At 40.1% G+C, this 19141-nt stretch overlaps 1 protein-coding gene across 3 annotated transcripts in view; it reads right to left on the bottom strand.

Moving 5' to 3' along the window:
• Positions 1-593: 593 nt before the first annotated feature.
• LOC149835235 (ethylene-responsive transcription factor ERF003-like) overlaps positions 594-19141 on the bottom strand; it is a 40580-nt gene continuing 22032 nt past the window's right edge. The window contains exon 3 of one of the 3 annotated variants that reach the window (XM_090010457.1): positions 594-1427. In XM_090010457.1, the coding sequence (XP_089866583.1) occupies positions 890-1427 (538 nt within the window). In that variant the 3' untranslated portion in view covers positions 594-889. Of the gene's footprint in view, positions 1428-6820; positions 7052-19141 lie in introns of those variants that run through there. The other 2 variants (XR_016432609.1, XR_016432608.1) reach the window with 2 other exon arrangements.

Raw genomic sequence — 19141 nt, 5'->3', positions numbered from 1 at the left:
GTCATGTGAAGCCACATGCAGCTCCAATAAAAAAATGTACTCGCCATCAGAAGCATCTCACAATTATTAAAGGGAACCCAACCATAAACCAATTTACTACTCTTTGCACAAGATCCTTTCCAGACAAACAACGATGTCTTTACACTAAATACTATCAATCTTCAAATAATTGAAGGAAAAAAATCCGTTCGAATTTATTGGTAAAAGAACCTTCCATTTTCCCATACAGTTTGTGAAACACTTTTGAGAGCTTATTCTGATGTAGTTATGGTCAGAATTCAATTGGGCATTCTACAAGCACAAAAATATTAGTTAGGCATCTCTCTCTCTCTCTCTCTCTCTCTCTCTCTCTCTCTCTCTCTCTCTCTCTCTCTCTCTCTCTCTCTCTCTCTCTCTATATATATATATATATATATATATATATATATATATATATATATATATATATATATATATATATATATATATATATATATAACACATGAATATTCAGGTACTGGAGTTTTCTGGTGCAATTTTGGAGAAGATATCTCGACGACAAGGAAAGAATTAGAAGGGAGATATACTCAGAAACCAACTTAAATTTGACTATCCACTTTACTATATGTAACAGAAACATTTGTGTGCAGGAAGTTTCTATGCTTCCAGAGCCGCTTTCCAGTACATATGAAGCCAAACATCAAAGTTTGTGTATAAAAACTAAACACTTTTTTTTATTTACCTTATTCTGTACATTACATATGATGAAAAAAACATCTATTATCTATAAACCTGCTAAGTAGTAGTACTGAAGCAGAATTGGGTCACTACAAAGAATCAAGTTAGCAGAGGAAGACCAGAATTTCAGACCCAAAACACTCCTCATTTTATCTTCCTCCATTAATATCAATCAATGCTGCAAGGAGGAAGAGGAGGCAGTAGCAGTGGCAGAAGTGTTGAACTCCATAGACCCATAATCAATCAATTCATCAATCATTTGCTGTATGTAGTCATCATCCAGATGAGTATTGTTCTGCTGATCATTCTCCAACTGAACCTTCATGACCCAGTTGGTCTCCCTCTGCCTTCCTACCGGCTTGTCCTGCCAGACACCAATGTCACCGGGTTTCCCCACGTCGAGACGCAGGCATGTAAAGGATTGTTGCCCAAGGCTGCTTCCTCCATGACTGTTGTTGATGTTGGTTCCATTGTTGCCAACTGCTTCGCCGATTGCCGGCCTTGTCAACTGCAGAGAGGCCAATTGGCATCGGTGTAACTTCGCGGTCAGATTTGGTGACAAGAACTTGGAGGAAGATGATGAAGAAGCATTGGAATTGTAAGGAAAATTGGTTCTTGCTCTCGGCCCGCACATCAACCGGGCTGCTTCATCATAGGCTCTAGCTGCATCCTCTGCTGTCTCAAAAGTCCCAAGCCAGATCCTTGTTTTCCTGAAACAATCAAAGATCCTCTGCAATTAATTTATAAAAGAAAAAAGAAATGATGTGTTTCGTAAACCGAAAAAGATTTGCACTCAATTTTAGATTGCAAGCTTCTAGTGACACATTTAGGAGGTTTATGGGTGCATCTCCTAATCTGGAGAAATGTGAGGAGTCTGAAAAATTGCATCATGAATTTCCCTACTATATTCATTGAAGTATTTAGAAATTGAAATAACAACATACGACCAATCTTTTTTACTATTATCAATAAAGGTAACGAATTAGATCCTAAATGAATAGGTTGGCACGAGCTTATGCATGCAATTATGCACTCAGAGAATAGGAAGAAAGTTCATCATGGACAATGTGTATAGCAAGAGAAATACTGGCAGAAATAGATCTGTTTTACACGACAGCAAAGGACTATATTCCTTAGACAAGAGTGGTGTAGAGACTTACAGTAAAGGATGGCGAATTTCAGAAACCCATGAACCCCAATGCCTCTGTCTCACTCCCCTGTACCTCTGTGGCCTAGCCATGCTGCACTCACTGTTTAAGAGCCTCGTTGATTCAGAGAAGCACTAGGAGGGGGGCTGGAATCAAATTTATGGACGCAAAACACATGTAGGGGGATGCACGGGGCTTTTAATTAACAAATCCGGTCATTGGGCTGGCAACCAATTTCAGGAGGCCATGCCCCACAAAATTTTTACAATGGCCAAGCTATTGAAAATGACCAAAGCACCACTTCACATCAAACTGACTTAAACATTGTGTAGCACTGTGGCTGATTTACAGTACAATTTGATCAGATTGGTAACACTCAAACCAATCAGTTTTACACTTGTTGCCTACCACCTGGGGAGTTAGGACTAGAGCACGTCAACAACTAGGCTAGGATGGCCTACCTTATCCCAAATTTATAGAAGATATGGGTCTGGTAGACTAAGACGCAGCAGACTCATATACAATTCCAATTCGGTCTGATAATCTTTGTGAAGCATCTAGACTTGCATTGAACTAGTCCAATCTGCAAAGGCACAGATGGGTCAATGAGCCCTTAAACTTCGGTTGTGGGTCAAGTATACAAGGGTTGAAAAGTGATTCAAGATAGGGTTTATTTGGTCACTTCATGGTGACAAACTCTGCCAGATTCTCCCATGTTTGGCTTGTTATGGCCTAGTGCAAAAATGCAGGTGATACCATCGTAATTTACCATGAATGACTCAACTAACTCGTGCACTTTACTAGGTAATATTTATCTTATTCCATTTATTACTATGTGCATGATGGCACTCTGTGGGCTCAAGGATGAGGCCTCAGCTTGGCGTATTGTAGAAGAGAAAATAGAACTTGGGGTTTCTCAATTTTGGAAGTTAGGTTCACAATGGCTCTGTTCATCCACGTGAGGAAAGCACACCCCCCTGCCTACCAAAAATAAACAAAATTTACAAGATAAAATTGCTCATGATTCTGCTGCTATTTTTGACCAATTTAATAACCCCCATCAACCTAAAACTTACTTTTCTCCATATTCACTCGTTCATTTACACTCATTTCCACTGCATCACAATCATGCATTTACATTATGATCTACCAATTACCAACAAGTCAAATACCATACATGTGTCAGAGAAAGCCTCACTGTCTTGTGACGCGTGTAATTGCATTAACTCTAGCAAACGACCCTTTTTTTGGAGTGGTTGAATTCCCACACAGGGGTTGCACAGAAGGGAGAGACTCCTACCCCTCTAGCACATGAATAGCCAACCGAATGCAAGAATACCCCTTTCAATTTTGGCTATAGAAGCAATCAAGTTTAGTGTCTATGCCCCAAAATACAAGACCCATGTAAGCATCAAACTGAGTCTAGCTCACGTTAGCATGTGCAACTATAGTAGTATCACTTGGTCAGTCTAGGTGTCCAACTCTTCATTGAGGCCATTGTTGAAGTATATATATACTTGAAACCAAGTTTTGTAAAGCAAGTTATGCCAACTCAATGGTGATGAGCTAGTTACTCTTCATGAAAGACACAACAAAAGCGCAAGAATAAGCTGATCAGAAGATAAGTGAGAGTCAGCTTTTGTCTTGGTGTTGCCAATTGGTGTGCCGATACCAGTTGCAGTTAACCACATTCAACAAAGAATAGAGAAAAAGAAGAAACCAACCAGCCAAGATCAGATGCGAAGCTTAGCCGTAGTCATCTAAAAAAACAGAAATTTCGCCGAACCCATGAGAGTTACAAAAAGGGAATGAATTCAAAGCAAAAGACGAAAAGGATAACAGTGGCTCCCTACCTCGTGACTTTGGTTGTTTATAAACCTCGTCTGGTTCATTGGTTTACAGCTACGGAAGTTAACAGGGAGTGTGGAAGAATGACAATTGACAAATGGGGTGAAGTAAGGCATGGGCCCACCAAAGCGCGTGTTCCAGAGCAAGGAGCAACGTGGGTGATGATGCGATGCCTCTCTCTCTCTCTCTCTCTCTCTCTCTCTCTCTCTCTCTCTCTAAGTGTATCATATTCCACGCATTACCTGGTAAAACGCGTCTTTGGGGCCTGCAACTGCATGCATTTCCCCCTTGTTTCCAGACCTACCACCCTGTCTGCAGACTCTAGACAATGATGTCGGTATAGCCCACAATCCTCACCAAATATCATTAATAAATACCAAAACCTTTGCCTTCAACCAAGGGTATACATCTTGTCATTCATGAAGCTCATGTATCAGTATTATATTCATTGCTAGAATTCATGTATAGAACCTCTAATAGCATTTGAAGAATTCTATATACATAAAACGAGGCATGAATGGATATGGGACTACTAGAAGTCTAGTTTGTGGCAGTTGTAACAGTGCCCCAAAGCAAAAGTAGAGCCTGAAAGTTTGGAAGAGCTTGTACAAATATGAGGCGTAGATCAAGGCCTGCGTGTAAATGTTTAGAGTTATAGTGTGAAAACAGTATATATACATTATATACGGAGCTTGCTACAAGTAGAACAACCCAAAGGGGTTTGGCCTAGTGGGATGGGACCTAGGCCGTTGGGCAGGTGGTCTAGGTTCAAATCCCATGGGTGTCACCCCTTGCGCACCCCAAAGTATGGTGACTCCTTGGAAGCAAGGAGTAAGCCCACAGAGTTTTATGATGTCATAACAGCGACAGAGACCCATAAGTGAAGCAGGCAAAGCCAGCGGCATTAGGTCTATGATCCTGGAGGGTGGTTTCTCCGTGTAATTATCAAAAAACCTTATAGTGGAGAAAGGTGATATTTTAAAGTGAATGTGATTTTATCAGGAGTTTGCCAGACCAGTTACCTAATTGGATACGTAGGATCTTACTATATCTTACCGACGCCCACTCCAGCTAGTGCTTTGACCATAGGTTAGACTTCAAGTAACATCACTTTCATAACTACGCTGATCTAGAAAAGACGTCAAAAGTGATGTTCCATGTTATCTGAGTTGCCAGCTGTATACAGTTGTAGACGGGGTCAGAATAAATTCAAATGGATCTAGAAAAGACAGCCTAATTGGATTTGGAGTAGGACTCAGATTTGAATGAACAAACTTAATAGAATCCCAATCACGCCCTTTACATTGTATACTGAATCAGGTTTCAGTCAGATTAATATTCGGATTTGGATGTAAACCATAAATCCAAACCCAAATCTGATTATCAAGATGCGTGAAGTCAGGCCCCTCCGTATTCTTAATGGTGTAAATGTTACCAATTGACGGGTCGTTGCAAGTTCCAAACCTCACAAGTGGCATCCCTTGCCTCAAGGTAGAAACTGAGTGCACCCCTCGGTGGGCAGGAAGGGTTTTACCAACCAGAGACCAGCCAATGAGAGGTCAGTGATGAGATGGCTTTTTCCTTTGGATAATCCAAAAACAGAAAATGAAAGACTGCACTGTTTAAATAAGCATTAAAGTCTCTAATAATACTGTATGAATACAGCAGGTTGAAACAGTTGGCCATTGACATTACCTGTGCCCTTAGAGCGCACCAGGGTCATCACATGCATAGTGCCTTGGATACTGCATCACTTTGTATCATGTGTAACATGATTGGATACTGCATCCTTAATTGGAAGTTTGGAACCTTCAATTCTTGGGGAAAATATTTGGATACCATGCCTCGTTAAGTACACCATAAAAGGTAACAGTGCATGCTTCTAGAATAACCAGACAAACGCTAGAAGCAGCATTATATGCACATGGCCTCAGGAGATGCTTCCATTACCAGATGAGATGCTTTTGATGCGTGCAACAAAACAGTCATACCTAACAACGGAGGCTTCGCTTGTCTGGCAGGAGCAGTTAATGCACGACACCTCGTGCTGGGAGGTTGCAAGTTCGAATCCCAATGGTTGGTTGTAAAGGTCTGCCTAACCCCAGATTTCTGTCGAAAAAAAAACAGCCATCTACTAAAATTACAAGGCACGTGGCCCCAACAAAAAAGACTGCGCATCTCACTCACTTTTACAAAAATTGCAGCGTGTCCTGTGCTACAGCACACACATAGATGCTTCATTTTACACCACCGAGAATGGCAATATCCAGCTTAATACAATTTTTCAAGCTCATTTATCAATCTTTAAAACATTTTATCGATAGATTTCATTGACAGATGTTACCAGAATTGACGGCGGGTGGATAAGACACAAACATAATATACACATGAGATAGGTTTTCTTCTCAAGGATGTCATGTCTTTGGGCACCCCCAATTGTGTGGGCAGAAGAAAACTCCACCAAAATCCGTCACCAAATATGAAAAAGGTCAAGAACAAAAATCCATGAAAAGAAAACAGAGATCAACTTTGTTATCTGGGTAAACTAAGAACTATAAGGCTCTGTTTCGGAGACGGAGATGGAAGAAGAGATGGGAAATTAATAAATGCTACCTACCCCCTTTACCCTCATTGATGTTTAGATTCTTCGGAAACCTGGTTTTGAGAGATGGGAATGGTGAGGGGAGTGAAGATGGGCCTTTTTCAACATCCTCACAGGATGTAGTTGACAACTCCATTCTCGACCTATTTTCTTCTCCACTCCCATCACCCCACTCACCTCCTCTCCAACACCCGCCAAATAGTGCATAAATCAATTCCAAATTTCAGTGGCAGGTCTATGGATATTCATCCCACTCCAATATAGACACCTAGTAGCAACAGATGGAACTGGAAGGCATCAAAAGTATCAATACCTGCCAGACAATCACTGCATATATATATATATATATATATATATATATATATATATATATATATATATATATATATATATATATATATATATATCAGATTATGCATCTGAATATTATCCCGAGCCACTCATGTATTGAATGCAGCAAACAAAACGAAAAGGACAAAGTTACAAAGATAATACATTTATACTTGATCAGATGACTACCATCAAGTATCCTAGCTCATACCAACAAGTACAAAGCTCCAAAACCGCCTAATAATGGCCAATCAACATGGGTGTTCAAAGTAAGCTCAAAATGTTACCACCAAGAATGAGAGAATAATGCCAAGCTGTCTATTGTACTCCCTCGAAACAGGAGAAGGGAGTTCATCTGCCTTCTGGTTAGTCAAACCAAACTTTTCCCAACACAACCTGAAAGCTTCTAAGCTTGACCATTAAATTCATAAAATAGCACATTGGCATGATTTGATGCATGGAAGAACCAAAAAAAACTGACTGATTAACCTGCATTCAAGAACTAATCATGAAACAGAGAGTGATATCATAATATTATCTAAATACTAATATAAAAAATCATTTTATCTAAATACATGTTTACCTCGCTCCAAAAAAAAATATGGGAGTTCATGAACACGGTCAGATATCATTCCACATTTTCATCCGTGCCTATTTTGTGTCCTTGAGACTTGTATCTATAGTTGTTCTTTCGCTACTTGCCTTTGGCATGATTTATAGACATTTCTTAATGACCTAGGGGCTTGATTTGGCAGTGCGATAAGACAAATGTGTCTCCACCTCCCACCTTTCATAAAGTTGTGAGCAGCAGTACCAAAGAGAGGAGCAATGGCCCTAATTTAGGGTATTACAAAACAATGACTAAAACAAGAGAACCTTACAGCATATACCACAAGGATTATTCAACCAAAATATTACATTATATTAATCACAAAACTGCCACTGATTTAGTATATTACAACTCAAATTAAGCAAATGCCCCCTGGTGGCAGTTTTTAACATTATGTATCCAATATCAGGGTTAGATATAACAATAAGCTTGTCCACATACACCATATGTTAAAGAAGGTCCAAAGTTTAGGGCGTACCAAACAAATGAGTATACCTAAAGTGCAGGCTAAGTTCAAGGAAATCATGGACACTTCAACATACTGACTTTAGACTATATTCATCACTCAACAGGACCGGGTGTTTTTTTGGTTCCTGATCTATAAGAAAGCAACAGAATATTGACTATATTCGTCACTCAACAGGACAGGGTGTTTTTTAGGTTCCGGATCTGTAAGAAAGCAACAGAATATTTCAAACTGTTGATAAAGTGCAATTGCGAGATAAATGTGTGCATGTTTTACTACTGACCTTGTGGACACCACTTAGACCACACGCAAGTCCTCAGAAGGCTTATCCTCAAAGACAAAAACATCGCTTTCGACTATTGTTCATCTAAGAGGTGGTAACCAAACAGGACAGAGGGCTATTATAAGCAAAGAAGGGATGCAGTTGGGAGATTAAAAAACAAATAAATAATGACACTTTTCCAAAAGAATATGGAAACCGACCACATTGTTTATACTTCCAGAGCACGTGGTTTGTGTGCATCTCCCCAAAGCCCACCAGTAAACCATATCACCTAATTTTGTTATTTTGGCTATGAGTAATGGTATGAAACAACTGATCTCCTAAGAATACCGAAACAACTAATGTGTTAAAGAGTATTAAGGCACCTAATCTCCTTAGAAGATTGCTAAACTTGTTTTGTTTCACATGACAAGACAGGCCCATGTTAAAGTTGGCTCCTTGTAATTTTATTTACGTGGACTAGACATCAATGTACATTGTTTAATGACCACTTGCATTGGGGAATAACTCTTGTGGGATTCAAACCCAAGTCCCTACTTCTACTAGGCTCCTGTACTCATGTTGTACCTCCATCATACCCCTACTAGTCTAGTACCAAATATTCTCAAGCATAAGTCAACTAATGTTTCAAACTTAACTCGACCGATTTTATCCATCTTATAATCCAATCTGTATGTAGTCTATGCTTGACACTAAAAGTGTCAAAAACACTTTGTGTTGTCTGTAGAAACCTTGATTTCTAAAAGTTTTCTCTAGGTCCTTCAAATTCTGCCCAATGGACATTAAAAGGGTTCTCATTACTCATTATATCTCAAAATATTGTATCTAAAGCTTCAATGATAAATTTATTAATCATGGCACTTTGACTCAAACAAAAAGAGATTTTGCCTTTATCAATTCAGTCAATGAATTTTGCTTTGGAATGTAACATGTTGATGTTCATGGTATTTTAATTGTTCAATAAGCTATTCTTTCAACTGCAAAAATAATATTTGCAATAGTATAACTTGTAGCAATAGCTAAATATTCATTTTAATGTGCCTAACAAGTAATGTTCTATTAAGAAAGGTTTTTCTAGAACCACTAGACCCATCAACAAAAGAACATGTGCTTTCACTTCAGATGATTTTTTCCAAGTAGAGTTCAATGCAAGTTTTTCCTCCATGTTCAAGCTATCGACAAAATTAAGATCCTCAACACATAATTTCTTAATACAATTCACTGATCAAAGAAGTTAACATACTAATAGAGTTGTCCAATCTTATTTATACAATATCATAATTCTAATGAACTAATTGCATTATTGCAAAAAATAAATCTTCTTGTAACACCAAACTTGCAGTACACTCCATTGATACAATACTCATTTATCTACGACATCCAGCAAATGTGAGCAAAAATTCATTCCAAGACACTTATACATCAATAGGCTCCCATTAATAGTTTTCAAATATTCAAAACTTCTTGAATCAGGAAGAAATCTAGTAACGTGCAAGTAAAATTGTTATCCCTCATACACATTACAAGTTCAAATTCATCCAATAACAATTTTTTTCTTTGGTAACAATATTTATATTAATTCTGCAACTATAATGTTTTGAAAATTCTTTATACAAATATGCACGAGCTTCAGGATCATGTTAATTTCGAAAAAAAATCACCACTGTTTTTTCAAGAATCATTATTCGTGTTTTTAACATTCTCTTTATCTTGAAACATAATTGTGTGTTAATCCAATAGGTTGTTGTATCATGTATGCAGTTCAACACGTATCAATGAATTCAAATTCAAATATTCACCATGTAGCTTCTTGCAATGATATTCATCTAGCATCTCTAAAAGCATTCATTTCACCTATATATTGCTTTGTTGTCTTGAATCTTGATCATTCAAAAAGAATTATATATGATCATGACCTTCACATATATATATATATATATATATATATATATATATATATATATAATATCATAGCTCAATTGCTTGCCCAAACTTCTATTCATCAATGGAGCTCTCGAACAAACTAGACCATATGTTCCATGAATCATGTGTTTGTTAATTATATCAAACAAACCGCTTTTCTATGATTTAATGATGTAAACATATGCAATATCCGCCCAAGTATATATTCATCCAGCAATTGATGTTTTAGGTCGGCTAAATTTACTCCACTATTCTTGCTATTATATTAAGATGATCTGCTGACCTAGAACGAGCTCATCTTGAGTCTCTCTCTATCCAAGATTACATGTCAATGTAATAAACAAATCAGGCCGTCCAATTTGATATAAGATTTCTAAAAAAAATTGAAATCTTCCATACATATTCTCGACCACTGTTAAGATATTGTATCTATCTAGTGTGTGTGTGTGTATATATATATGTGTGTGTGTGTGTGTGTGTGTGTGAATATATATGTATATATATATATATATATAAATTAAATTTATTTATTTATTGTCTATATAAACTAAAATACACATTAGGGGTATTTCCATCATTTCCTATTATAATAGGGGTCAGACCACTAGGGGCAGACCTTGTAATTTTTGTTTATTCTTTTTTCTGTTTTTATATTTCTTTTGAAATATGGCTGTTGGGGACAGCCCAGGGCTAGTCTCAATGGTCATATTTATGACCATTGGGAGATAGCCCAACATCTAGTTGGGATGCTCCCTTTGCTCTCTCTTCTTGCTTATAAATAGGGATCTTCCCTATTATGTATTTTATTCTAAGCATATTTGAGATTAATACAAAATTATATTTTTTATGTTCTCTCTTATGAGTTGCCATTGTGTATCTCCCTTGTGAGATTATATTTGGTCCATAAGTGGCTGCTTTGTATTTTTGCTCTCTTGTAACCCTTAATGGCATTCTCTTGTATTTCTTCGGTTTCATTACATGGTATCAGTGCCATCGGTATTGAGTTCCGTGTGAAGCTTGTTTGTGTGGACGTGAGATTGTGGGCTTGTGGTGTCCAAAAGAACCTTGATTTCATTCTCTCCCGTTTTCTCTTTCTTACTCTTTCTCTATTTCATTTCTTCTCTTATATTCATGGAGGATGAATGAGAAGTCATTGTTTTATTTATGGTGAGACTCAATGACACTATGTGATGTTGGCATCCACACTGAAGCATAAAATTTGGGAAAATGGCCTACGGGGTTTGGTAGATGGCTCCAAGAAATAACCAAAACTTGTTCTTATCAAGAATGAAAATGGCAAGTGAATGACATGAATAAAGTCATTGACGACTACGAAAAGAGATGAAAAAAGTGAAAGTTGGGACATTCCAAAATCACAAGAAGACTCATTAATAATGTTGACATAAAAAAGTGTTCTAATTTGGCAAAATTTGAGTTTGCTAGTGATGCTTGGAAGTTTCTCCAAGATATGTATTTCCTAAGAGATAGCTTACGTATGTAACCTCCAAAAGAAAGTGAAGACCATGACCCCAGAGACATGAGTAAAAGAGAATTACAAGGAGTTAGCTCTTCTAGAGCTTAAGTGGCATTGTCCCGCAGAGATAAAACTCCGTGAAAAATAAATCAAAATGGAGCACTTCTATCATTTTGTAAATGGACTTAGACCCGAGTTTGAGGAGACCAAATCGACTCTCTTTCATAGAGGAGGTGTCTTCCATAATCGAAACTCTAGAGGAACTATAAAAGAAAATATATTAAAGAAACTCACTTCTACAAAAGATGAAGAATCAATGTTTATTATGTTAAGGACCGAAAATCACACAAAAGTCTACAAGCGTCCACATTTTGAAAGGAATTCAAATAAATATGATTCAAAAAAGAAAATCATGTCATTTTTGTAACGAGCCAGACAACATCAAGCCTTTTGATCCAAAAAAAAGACATATAGAAGAGAATAAAAGAGAGTGGCTGTTATAAGACCATCACTCGAAAAAGATGGTGTAAACGAAGGCTCCAAAAGTGTTGAAAACATGTCACTTGATCAACTTATGGAAACTCTACAACCACTATTTAAAGGTCAAACTTCTTCATTTTCCGGTGCAGTCGTTTCTATATGCATGAACCCCGATACGACTTCTTGGATTCTTGATTACGGTACCTCTTTCACATGACTCCTAGTGAGTTCGTACTATCCAAATGTCACGTTATCCCAAATGATACTTATGTTTCAACGGCTGATGGAAACTGGAACATCTTTGAAAATTCAAAGTTTTGGTACTACAAAATTTTTTATAAAATTGGTTTATGTTTTTATGTTCCAAATGTTGAGTAGTACCTAAACTAAATCTAAATCCCTTTTTTGTTTCTCAAATAAACGACCATGGATGTAGAGTCACTTTCTCATCTAGTGGTTGCTTAGTACAGGATCTCCTGTTCAAGAAGCCGATTAAGTGAGGCCATAAAAGAGGGAACCTCTATTTCATAGACAACTTAGAACTTTCCAATCAAGTTTTTTGTATTTTTGTTGAAAAGGACATTGAAAATGGGCAGGAGATTAAGACATCCAAGCATGCCAAAATTGTATTTGTTTCCATTTCATCAAAATTTTAATGAAAAAGAATTGGTTTGTGAAGATTGAATTCTCGAAAAAATGAAATTGTTACCTTTTGGATCTAGTCATTTTGTTTCTAAAGAACCATTTGATAATACATTCGAATGTACGGAGACAAGCACCAATTATGTCTAAAGGAGAATTATCTTATTATGTTATATTTGTGGATGACTAGTAGGCACTCATGGATTTATTTTCTTATACTCAAATCCAAAGTATTTGACTGTTTTCAAAAATTTCATAGATATGTCTAAAATAAATCAATTTAAAGACTATTAAATTTTTTTTATCCAACCCTTGAGGAGAACTTTTATCAAATGATTTAAAAAAACACATTGATCAACAAGGAATTGTTCATAAAAAATTTTGACCATATACACCACAACAAAATGACTTGACCGAAAGAAAACATCGACACATCATTAAAACCACTAGAATTTTTCTAATATCCAAAAATGTTCCAAAAAAATTGGGTTGAAGTTGTCCTTAAGATGGTTTATTTAATTAATAGAATGCCTTCAACTATTCTTGAAAATATTTTCGCTATTGAAAATTTCTTTAAAATGCCTCAAGACTATAAATGATTAAGAATCTTTGGTTATAAATGTTGTCATTTCTAATAAAAATGACAAGCTTTCCACAAAAGTCAACTCTTGTGTTTTCTTGGGCTATGCCGAAAGGATAAGATGTTATGATATTGAGGACAAACTTTAAACTTTATGTTTCAAGAAATGTGACTTTTCTTGAAAAGGAAAATGGTTTTGGAAATTTGAGTCTAAGTAACCGTGTAAGTACTCATTCTTGTTTGATATAATTAAAATGCATGAATGTAATATGATTGAGCATGATAATGATATTATTGATGTGAACGACATTAATGTTATTCAAAATGTGCATAAGAGTGACAATGATGACACTCATGATGCACATGAAAATGATACTTCTATTGATATAGTTTAACCTCACAATGAAATACATGTCTATTCTCATCGAACTCAAGAGCATCTTCCATGTGCATTAGAGAGATATTCCCAATGTCAAGACATAAATCAACCTAGTGTTTGAATATCTATGAGAATATCAAAAGCACCTAGTAAATCTATATCTTATGAATCACTTGAACCCACTTATAAAGCTTGTCTCATGGTCATTCACTCCTATGTAGAACCTCCTTCATATAATGAGATTAAAAATCATTAAGAATGGATTAGTGTCAAGAACAATGATTAGAAGCTCTAGAAAAGGCAAAAAAAAATCAAACTTTACCCAAAGGAAAGAAAACTATAAGATGTAAGTGGGTCTACAAAGCTAAAACAAAAAATGATGAAACATTAAAGAGATAAAGCTAAGCTTGTAGCTAAAGGATATAGTCAAGAGTACGGTATTGACTATGAAGAGACATTCGCTCCCGTTACTCATATGACTACTATTAGAGCCCTCGTCTCTATAACCTCAATTAAAAAATAGCTTATTTTTTAGATGGATGGTAAAAATATCTTTTTAAATGGTAACCTTAATAAAGAAGTTTATATGGAACCACCTCTATGTCACAGGGATTCGATCACCCAGGTGCCACACCTGCATCGACGCAACAGGACGCGATGTGGGTGCACATGTGGGTGCAGCACCCGATGAGGTTAACCTGACCCTGTGATGCAGAGCAGGCTAGGGCTAAGACTATGCAGCGTGAACCGGACATGACCATGGAACCCGACACCAATGGGATGGACGATCGAACCCAGATGATGGATCCGATCGCGAGTCAGATACCTCGAAGCAGGGACGTACCCCTGCACACCTATGCCAGGCGAGCAAAGAGAACAACGCACGACCGCCGCTCTAGCCAGGATTGACGGTATCGGGTTCAAGACCCGAGATCCAGACTGATGCAGAGCAAGATCGATCCAGATCCATACAGCCTGACCCAAGCAAGGAACCGAACATGTACCAAGACGCAGGGATGGTGTACCCCTGCGTACTTATTCCAGACAAGCACAGGTTCGAGCATCCCAAGCCCAGCAGCAACGAGAAGACGTCTCGGGTCCAGGACCGAACCCGAGACCCGGATCCAGCCGACGTCTTTAAAAACCCTATTCTAGGGTTGCGTGGGGCAGAGAATATTCAGATTGCAACAGCTTTTCTTCCTTTCTATTGCATGTTCCCTTTCATTTACATTCATTTTATTGTTCGTTTGAAGTTTACATTGAAATAAAAATAAGCCTCATTAATTTCGGTGGGCATTCTTTTTACTTTCTGCACATCGCACGACCGTAAGGGTCGTGCCTTCATCAACCATCGTCAAAGAACGCGAAAGTTGATCCTCCTGGTTGTATCAAAATGGTATCAGAGCACAACCTTCCTCCTTCATCAGTGGTATAGTTCAAGAGGCGAGGAACGATCCTGCAAGTGAAAAAGAGCGGGAGGAAACCGGTAACGAAGGTCCAATGATGCGTATGATGGAAATGATGACTAAAATGCAAGAAAATATGTTGCGCATGAACAAAGAAGTGGCAGGATATCAAAACAGTTGGACGGGATTGAAGGTCAGCTCGTCACCCTATAGTCGCCAGCGAAGCCGCACACAACGTCAACATAGAAAATGGTTACGAGAGTGGGCGGCGGTGTTGTAGGTCTCGTCAATGCTGCAGTGATCAGCCCAACCCAACTGAACCGTCAGCCTGTCGTGCAGCCGGAGGGCATCGAGGATCCACACAGGAATGCCAGTCGCGAGATGCTCCAGCAAAGGGTATTGATTCTGAACCCTGGCGAGACTGCCACTCGGGTGGTCGGAGCCCTCTAGCAGACCCCGGGGCCCATTGGAGACCCTCCCATCACCGGCCTGGGTGTGTAAGCTTGGCACTGGCCCAGGGGCTGCAGACCCAACATGGCCTGTAGGGGCCGAGTGTGAGGCAGGGCCTGGCTGCAGGCGCGCCTGCGTCAGCCCGAACCGGGGTTGGTCTGTCGACTCACCCAACAATTGTGCATGGGGGCTTGATCGCAGCCCACCAGCGAGCAAAGGGGGGTGATCCCCTGTGGATCAGACCGAACTCGACATGGTACGGCCAGGAGCCGAGACTATTAGGGCCCGGACTCGGGTCCCGAGGACCATCCTTTGGGTCCCCAGGAGCGGGTCCGAGTCTCGAAACCCCATACCCGACCTACTCAGTTGGGTTCGGTTTGCGGTTCGTCCCGAATCAGACCCAACCCACCACTTTTGATCCCCAAAATGGATCCAATGCCGACCCAAACCCATATTGAACCTGGACAGAGGTCCAGTTTGAATTTGAGTCGGGTCAAAACCAGACCCATTTTGTTATCGAGTTCAAACCAGGCCTCGTCACACCACAACTCGATCCATGATCCTACCTATCCCACCCTAGGTCCAACGAGTAGTTTAAGACTTGACCTGATCCAGATCAAATCGGGTAAATCATCCCAGTATTACACCAATCAAACCCAATACTCCTACCAGACCCAACCCATTAACCCATCCCCGATCCAGAACCCAATACCATACCCGACCCAATACCTCTACCCTAACCCAATCCATGACCCAGACCCATATTGTCCCGTTCCTACCCACCTAGAGAGCCTGAGACCCGACCGACCCGTCTACCTTTATCAGGACCTCCTGTCATACTGGTGCCACAACGCCGACCACAAATGGCTCCCACCCATGGGCAAGCCAGACCGAGATAGTTTCCAGCAGCCGCCATGCAGATTCAACAGGGACCGGTGCGACCTGAGCGCCGACCACCTGTCGTTGGAGTTCGTCAGCATCAGTACCCAGGCGAGCAGTATCGCGCAGAGGGTGAGGAAGCAATGTTGGATGACGACGCCTTCTGTAACGAGTACCCTGCAGGAATGGTGGAGACCCGTCAGCAGAGAGCGCCAGAGCACCCCTCCACCTACGAGGTGAAGCTAGACCTTCCAGAGTTCGCAGGACGATTCGATGCAGAGCAGTTCTTCGACTGGTCCTATGCCGTACAGTTTTTCTTTGACTACGACACTGTAGTTGAGCACCGTCGTGTCTCTCTAGCATTCACCCGGTTGAGGGGCCTAGCGCATACATGGTGGGTTGAGCTGCAGAGGTTAAGAGAACGGCAGGGACTAGGATGCATACAGACATGGAAGGAGATGCAGAGGTTGATGCAGTCCAAGTTTGTGTCGTCGGACCATGCTGAGAGAGCCTATAAGAAGTACCTGACCCTGCGTCAAGGAGCCCATACTGTGGTGGAGTACACTGCTGAGTTCCATCGTCTATCCCTGCGAGTGCAGATCGAGGAGACCGCCCGCTAGCAGGTCACAAGGTATATTTCTGGTCTCTGTCCTGCTATTTCTAATGATTTCAATTGTGTCACCTGGATTAAGCAAGCAATTATGCTATGAATGTGGAGGAAAAAATGAAAATGAGGCAGGAATATAGGACCTCCCGTAGTGATCAGTTCAGTCGACCCAAGTCGAGTTTCCCAACCAGGGGAGCGAGCTCCCCTAGGAAGGAAGACTCAAAGTCCACCCCTAGAGTAGATCCTAGCAAACCTGACCAATCCGGACCCGCATACAATACCAGATCCAAAGTCAAACCTAGTGAGTCAACCATCCGTTGTTTTAAGTGTCAGGAGTTAGGACATGTCGCGTCTAAATGTCCCACCGTGAACAAGAACGCCCATCTCATCGAGGGTATCGTTGAGTCAACATCCGATAGTGAGAGTGAGGGTGAGTCATTGGTTGACGAAGAGGATGAGAGAGAAGTCGTAGAGTTCGACGGCAATGTCAAAATTTTATTGTCCATCTGTCATGTTTTGACTGCACCCCGAAAGTCGACCCCTGCAAAATGGTTGTGGAACAACATTTTTAAAACCTGGTACAACTGTGAGGGTCATGCGTGTGATGTTATTATTGACACTGGTGCATGTGAGAATATGGTGTCCGAAAGTGTCGTGTCCACCTTGAACCTGAAAGCGGAGAAATTGTCTTAACCATAAAAGATGGCATGTTTCAAGAAAGGAAACGAGGTTCCCATCACCCAACGTTGTTTAGTTCGGTTCTCCATGAGAGAGCATTACCACGATGAGGTGTGGTGTGATGTAGCCCCTACGAGTGTGTCACATTCTTTTGGGTCGTCCCTAGCAGTTTGATCACAAGACCATTCACGATGGTCGTAGGAACACGTACTCCTTTATTTTTAAAGGTCATAAAATAGTCCTCCCTATCAAGGAGACCGGTTTTCCCACTGTGGATAAGCCTGAGCGAGTTCTCAGGCTCGCGGGCCTCTCTTACCGGTCTTTCTTGAGCCATTGTCAGGAGGATGGTTATTGTTATGCCCTGGTGGCTAAGTCGTTGATGAGTACATCTTTATCCATTCCCGCGGACATCGCCCCCTTGATGAGGAGTTTCGTGACATTATGCCAGATGACCTTTCTGATAGTCTACCCTCGATGAGGGTGGTTCAGCACGCCATTGATTTTGTCCCGGGATCGAGTTTCCCTAACCTTCCAGCGTATCGCATGAACCCATCTGAACATGCAACGTTATTAAGACAGATTCAGGAGTAAATGCAAAAGGGTTTTATTTGTGAGAGTGTGAGCCCTTGCGTAGTATCCGCCCTGCTCACTCCTAAGAAAGATGGGTCTATGCGCATGTGTGTTGATAGTCAAGCAATCAATTGCATCACTATCAAATACTGTTTTCCCATTCCTCGATTGGATGATATGTTTGATATGTTGGTTGGTGCCTCTATCTTCTCCAAAATCGATTTAAAAAGTGGGTACCACCAAATCCGTATTCGAGAGGGGGATGAGTGGAAGACGACATTCAAGACACGTGATGGATTGTACGAGTGGTTAGTCATGCCATTTGGGTTATCTAATGCCCTGAGTACCTTTATGAATATGATGACCCAAGTGTTGCGCCCTTGTATAGGGAAGTTTGTCGTTGTCTATTTTGACGACATTTTGATTTATAGTTCGTCTTTGTCTGCTCATTTGAGTCATCTGCGTCAGGTCTTAGAGATTTTAAGAAGGGAAAAGTTGTATGTCAATGCCAAAAAGTGAGTTTATGACGTCAAGTGTCGTATTTTTGGGTTTTATTGTGGCGTCCGATGGAGTTAAGGTGGATCCCGCCAAAGTCCTTCCGATTGTGGAATGGCCTACCCCCAAAGACTATAGGAGAAATCTGTAGTTTTTATAGGTTAGCCACTTTCTACCGTCGTTTTATGAGAAACTTCAGCACCCTCATGGCCCCCATCACGGAGTGCCTAAAGGGTACTAGTTTCCATTGGACGTCTGCTACGAGAAAAGCCTTCACGCTCATCAAAGAGAAAATTACTAGTGCCCCTGTTTTAGCCCTTCCTGATTTTAATGCAGTCTTTGAGGTTGAGTGTGATGCCTCCACAGTGGGAATTGGTGCAGTCTTGAGTCAGAACCGCAGACCCATCGCTTTCTTTAGTAAAAAGTTGACTCAAGCCAGGTGTCAGTACTCCACTTATGATGTTGAGTTTTATGTCGTGATACAAGCCCTTCGTTGTTGGAGGCGTTATCTTATTTATAAGAAGTTTGTCTCGTACACGGATCATGAGGCGTTAAAGTATTTGAATAGTCAAAA

Source organism: Nuphar pumila, chromosome 6, assembly GCF_984573655.1.
Source record: "Nuphar pumila chromosome 6, dmNupPumi1.hap1.1, whole genome shotgun sequence".
In the NCBI taxonomy this organism is placed as follows: domain Eukaryota; kingdom Viridiplantae; phylum Streptophyta; class Magnoliopsida; order Nymphaeales; family Nymphaeaceae; genus Nuphar; species Nuphar pumila.
This window is presented reverse-complemented; position numbering and strand designations above follow the sequence as displayed.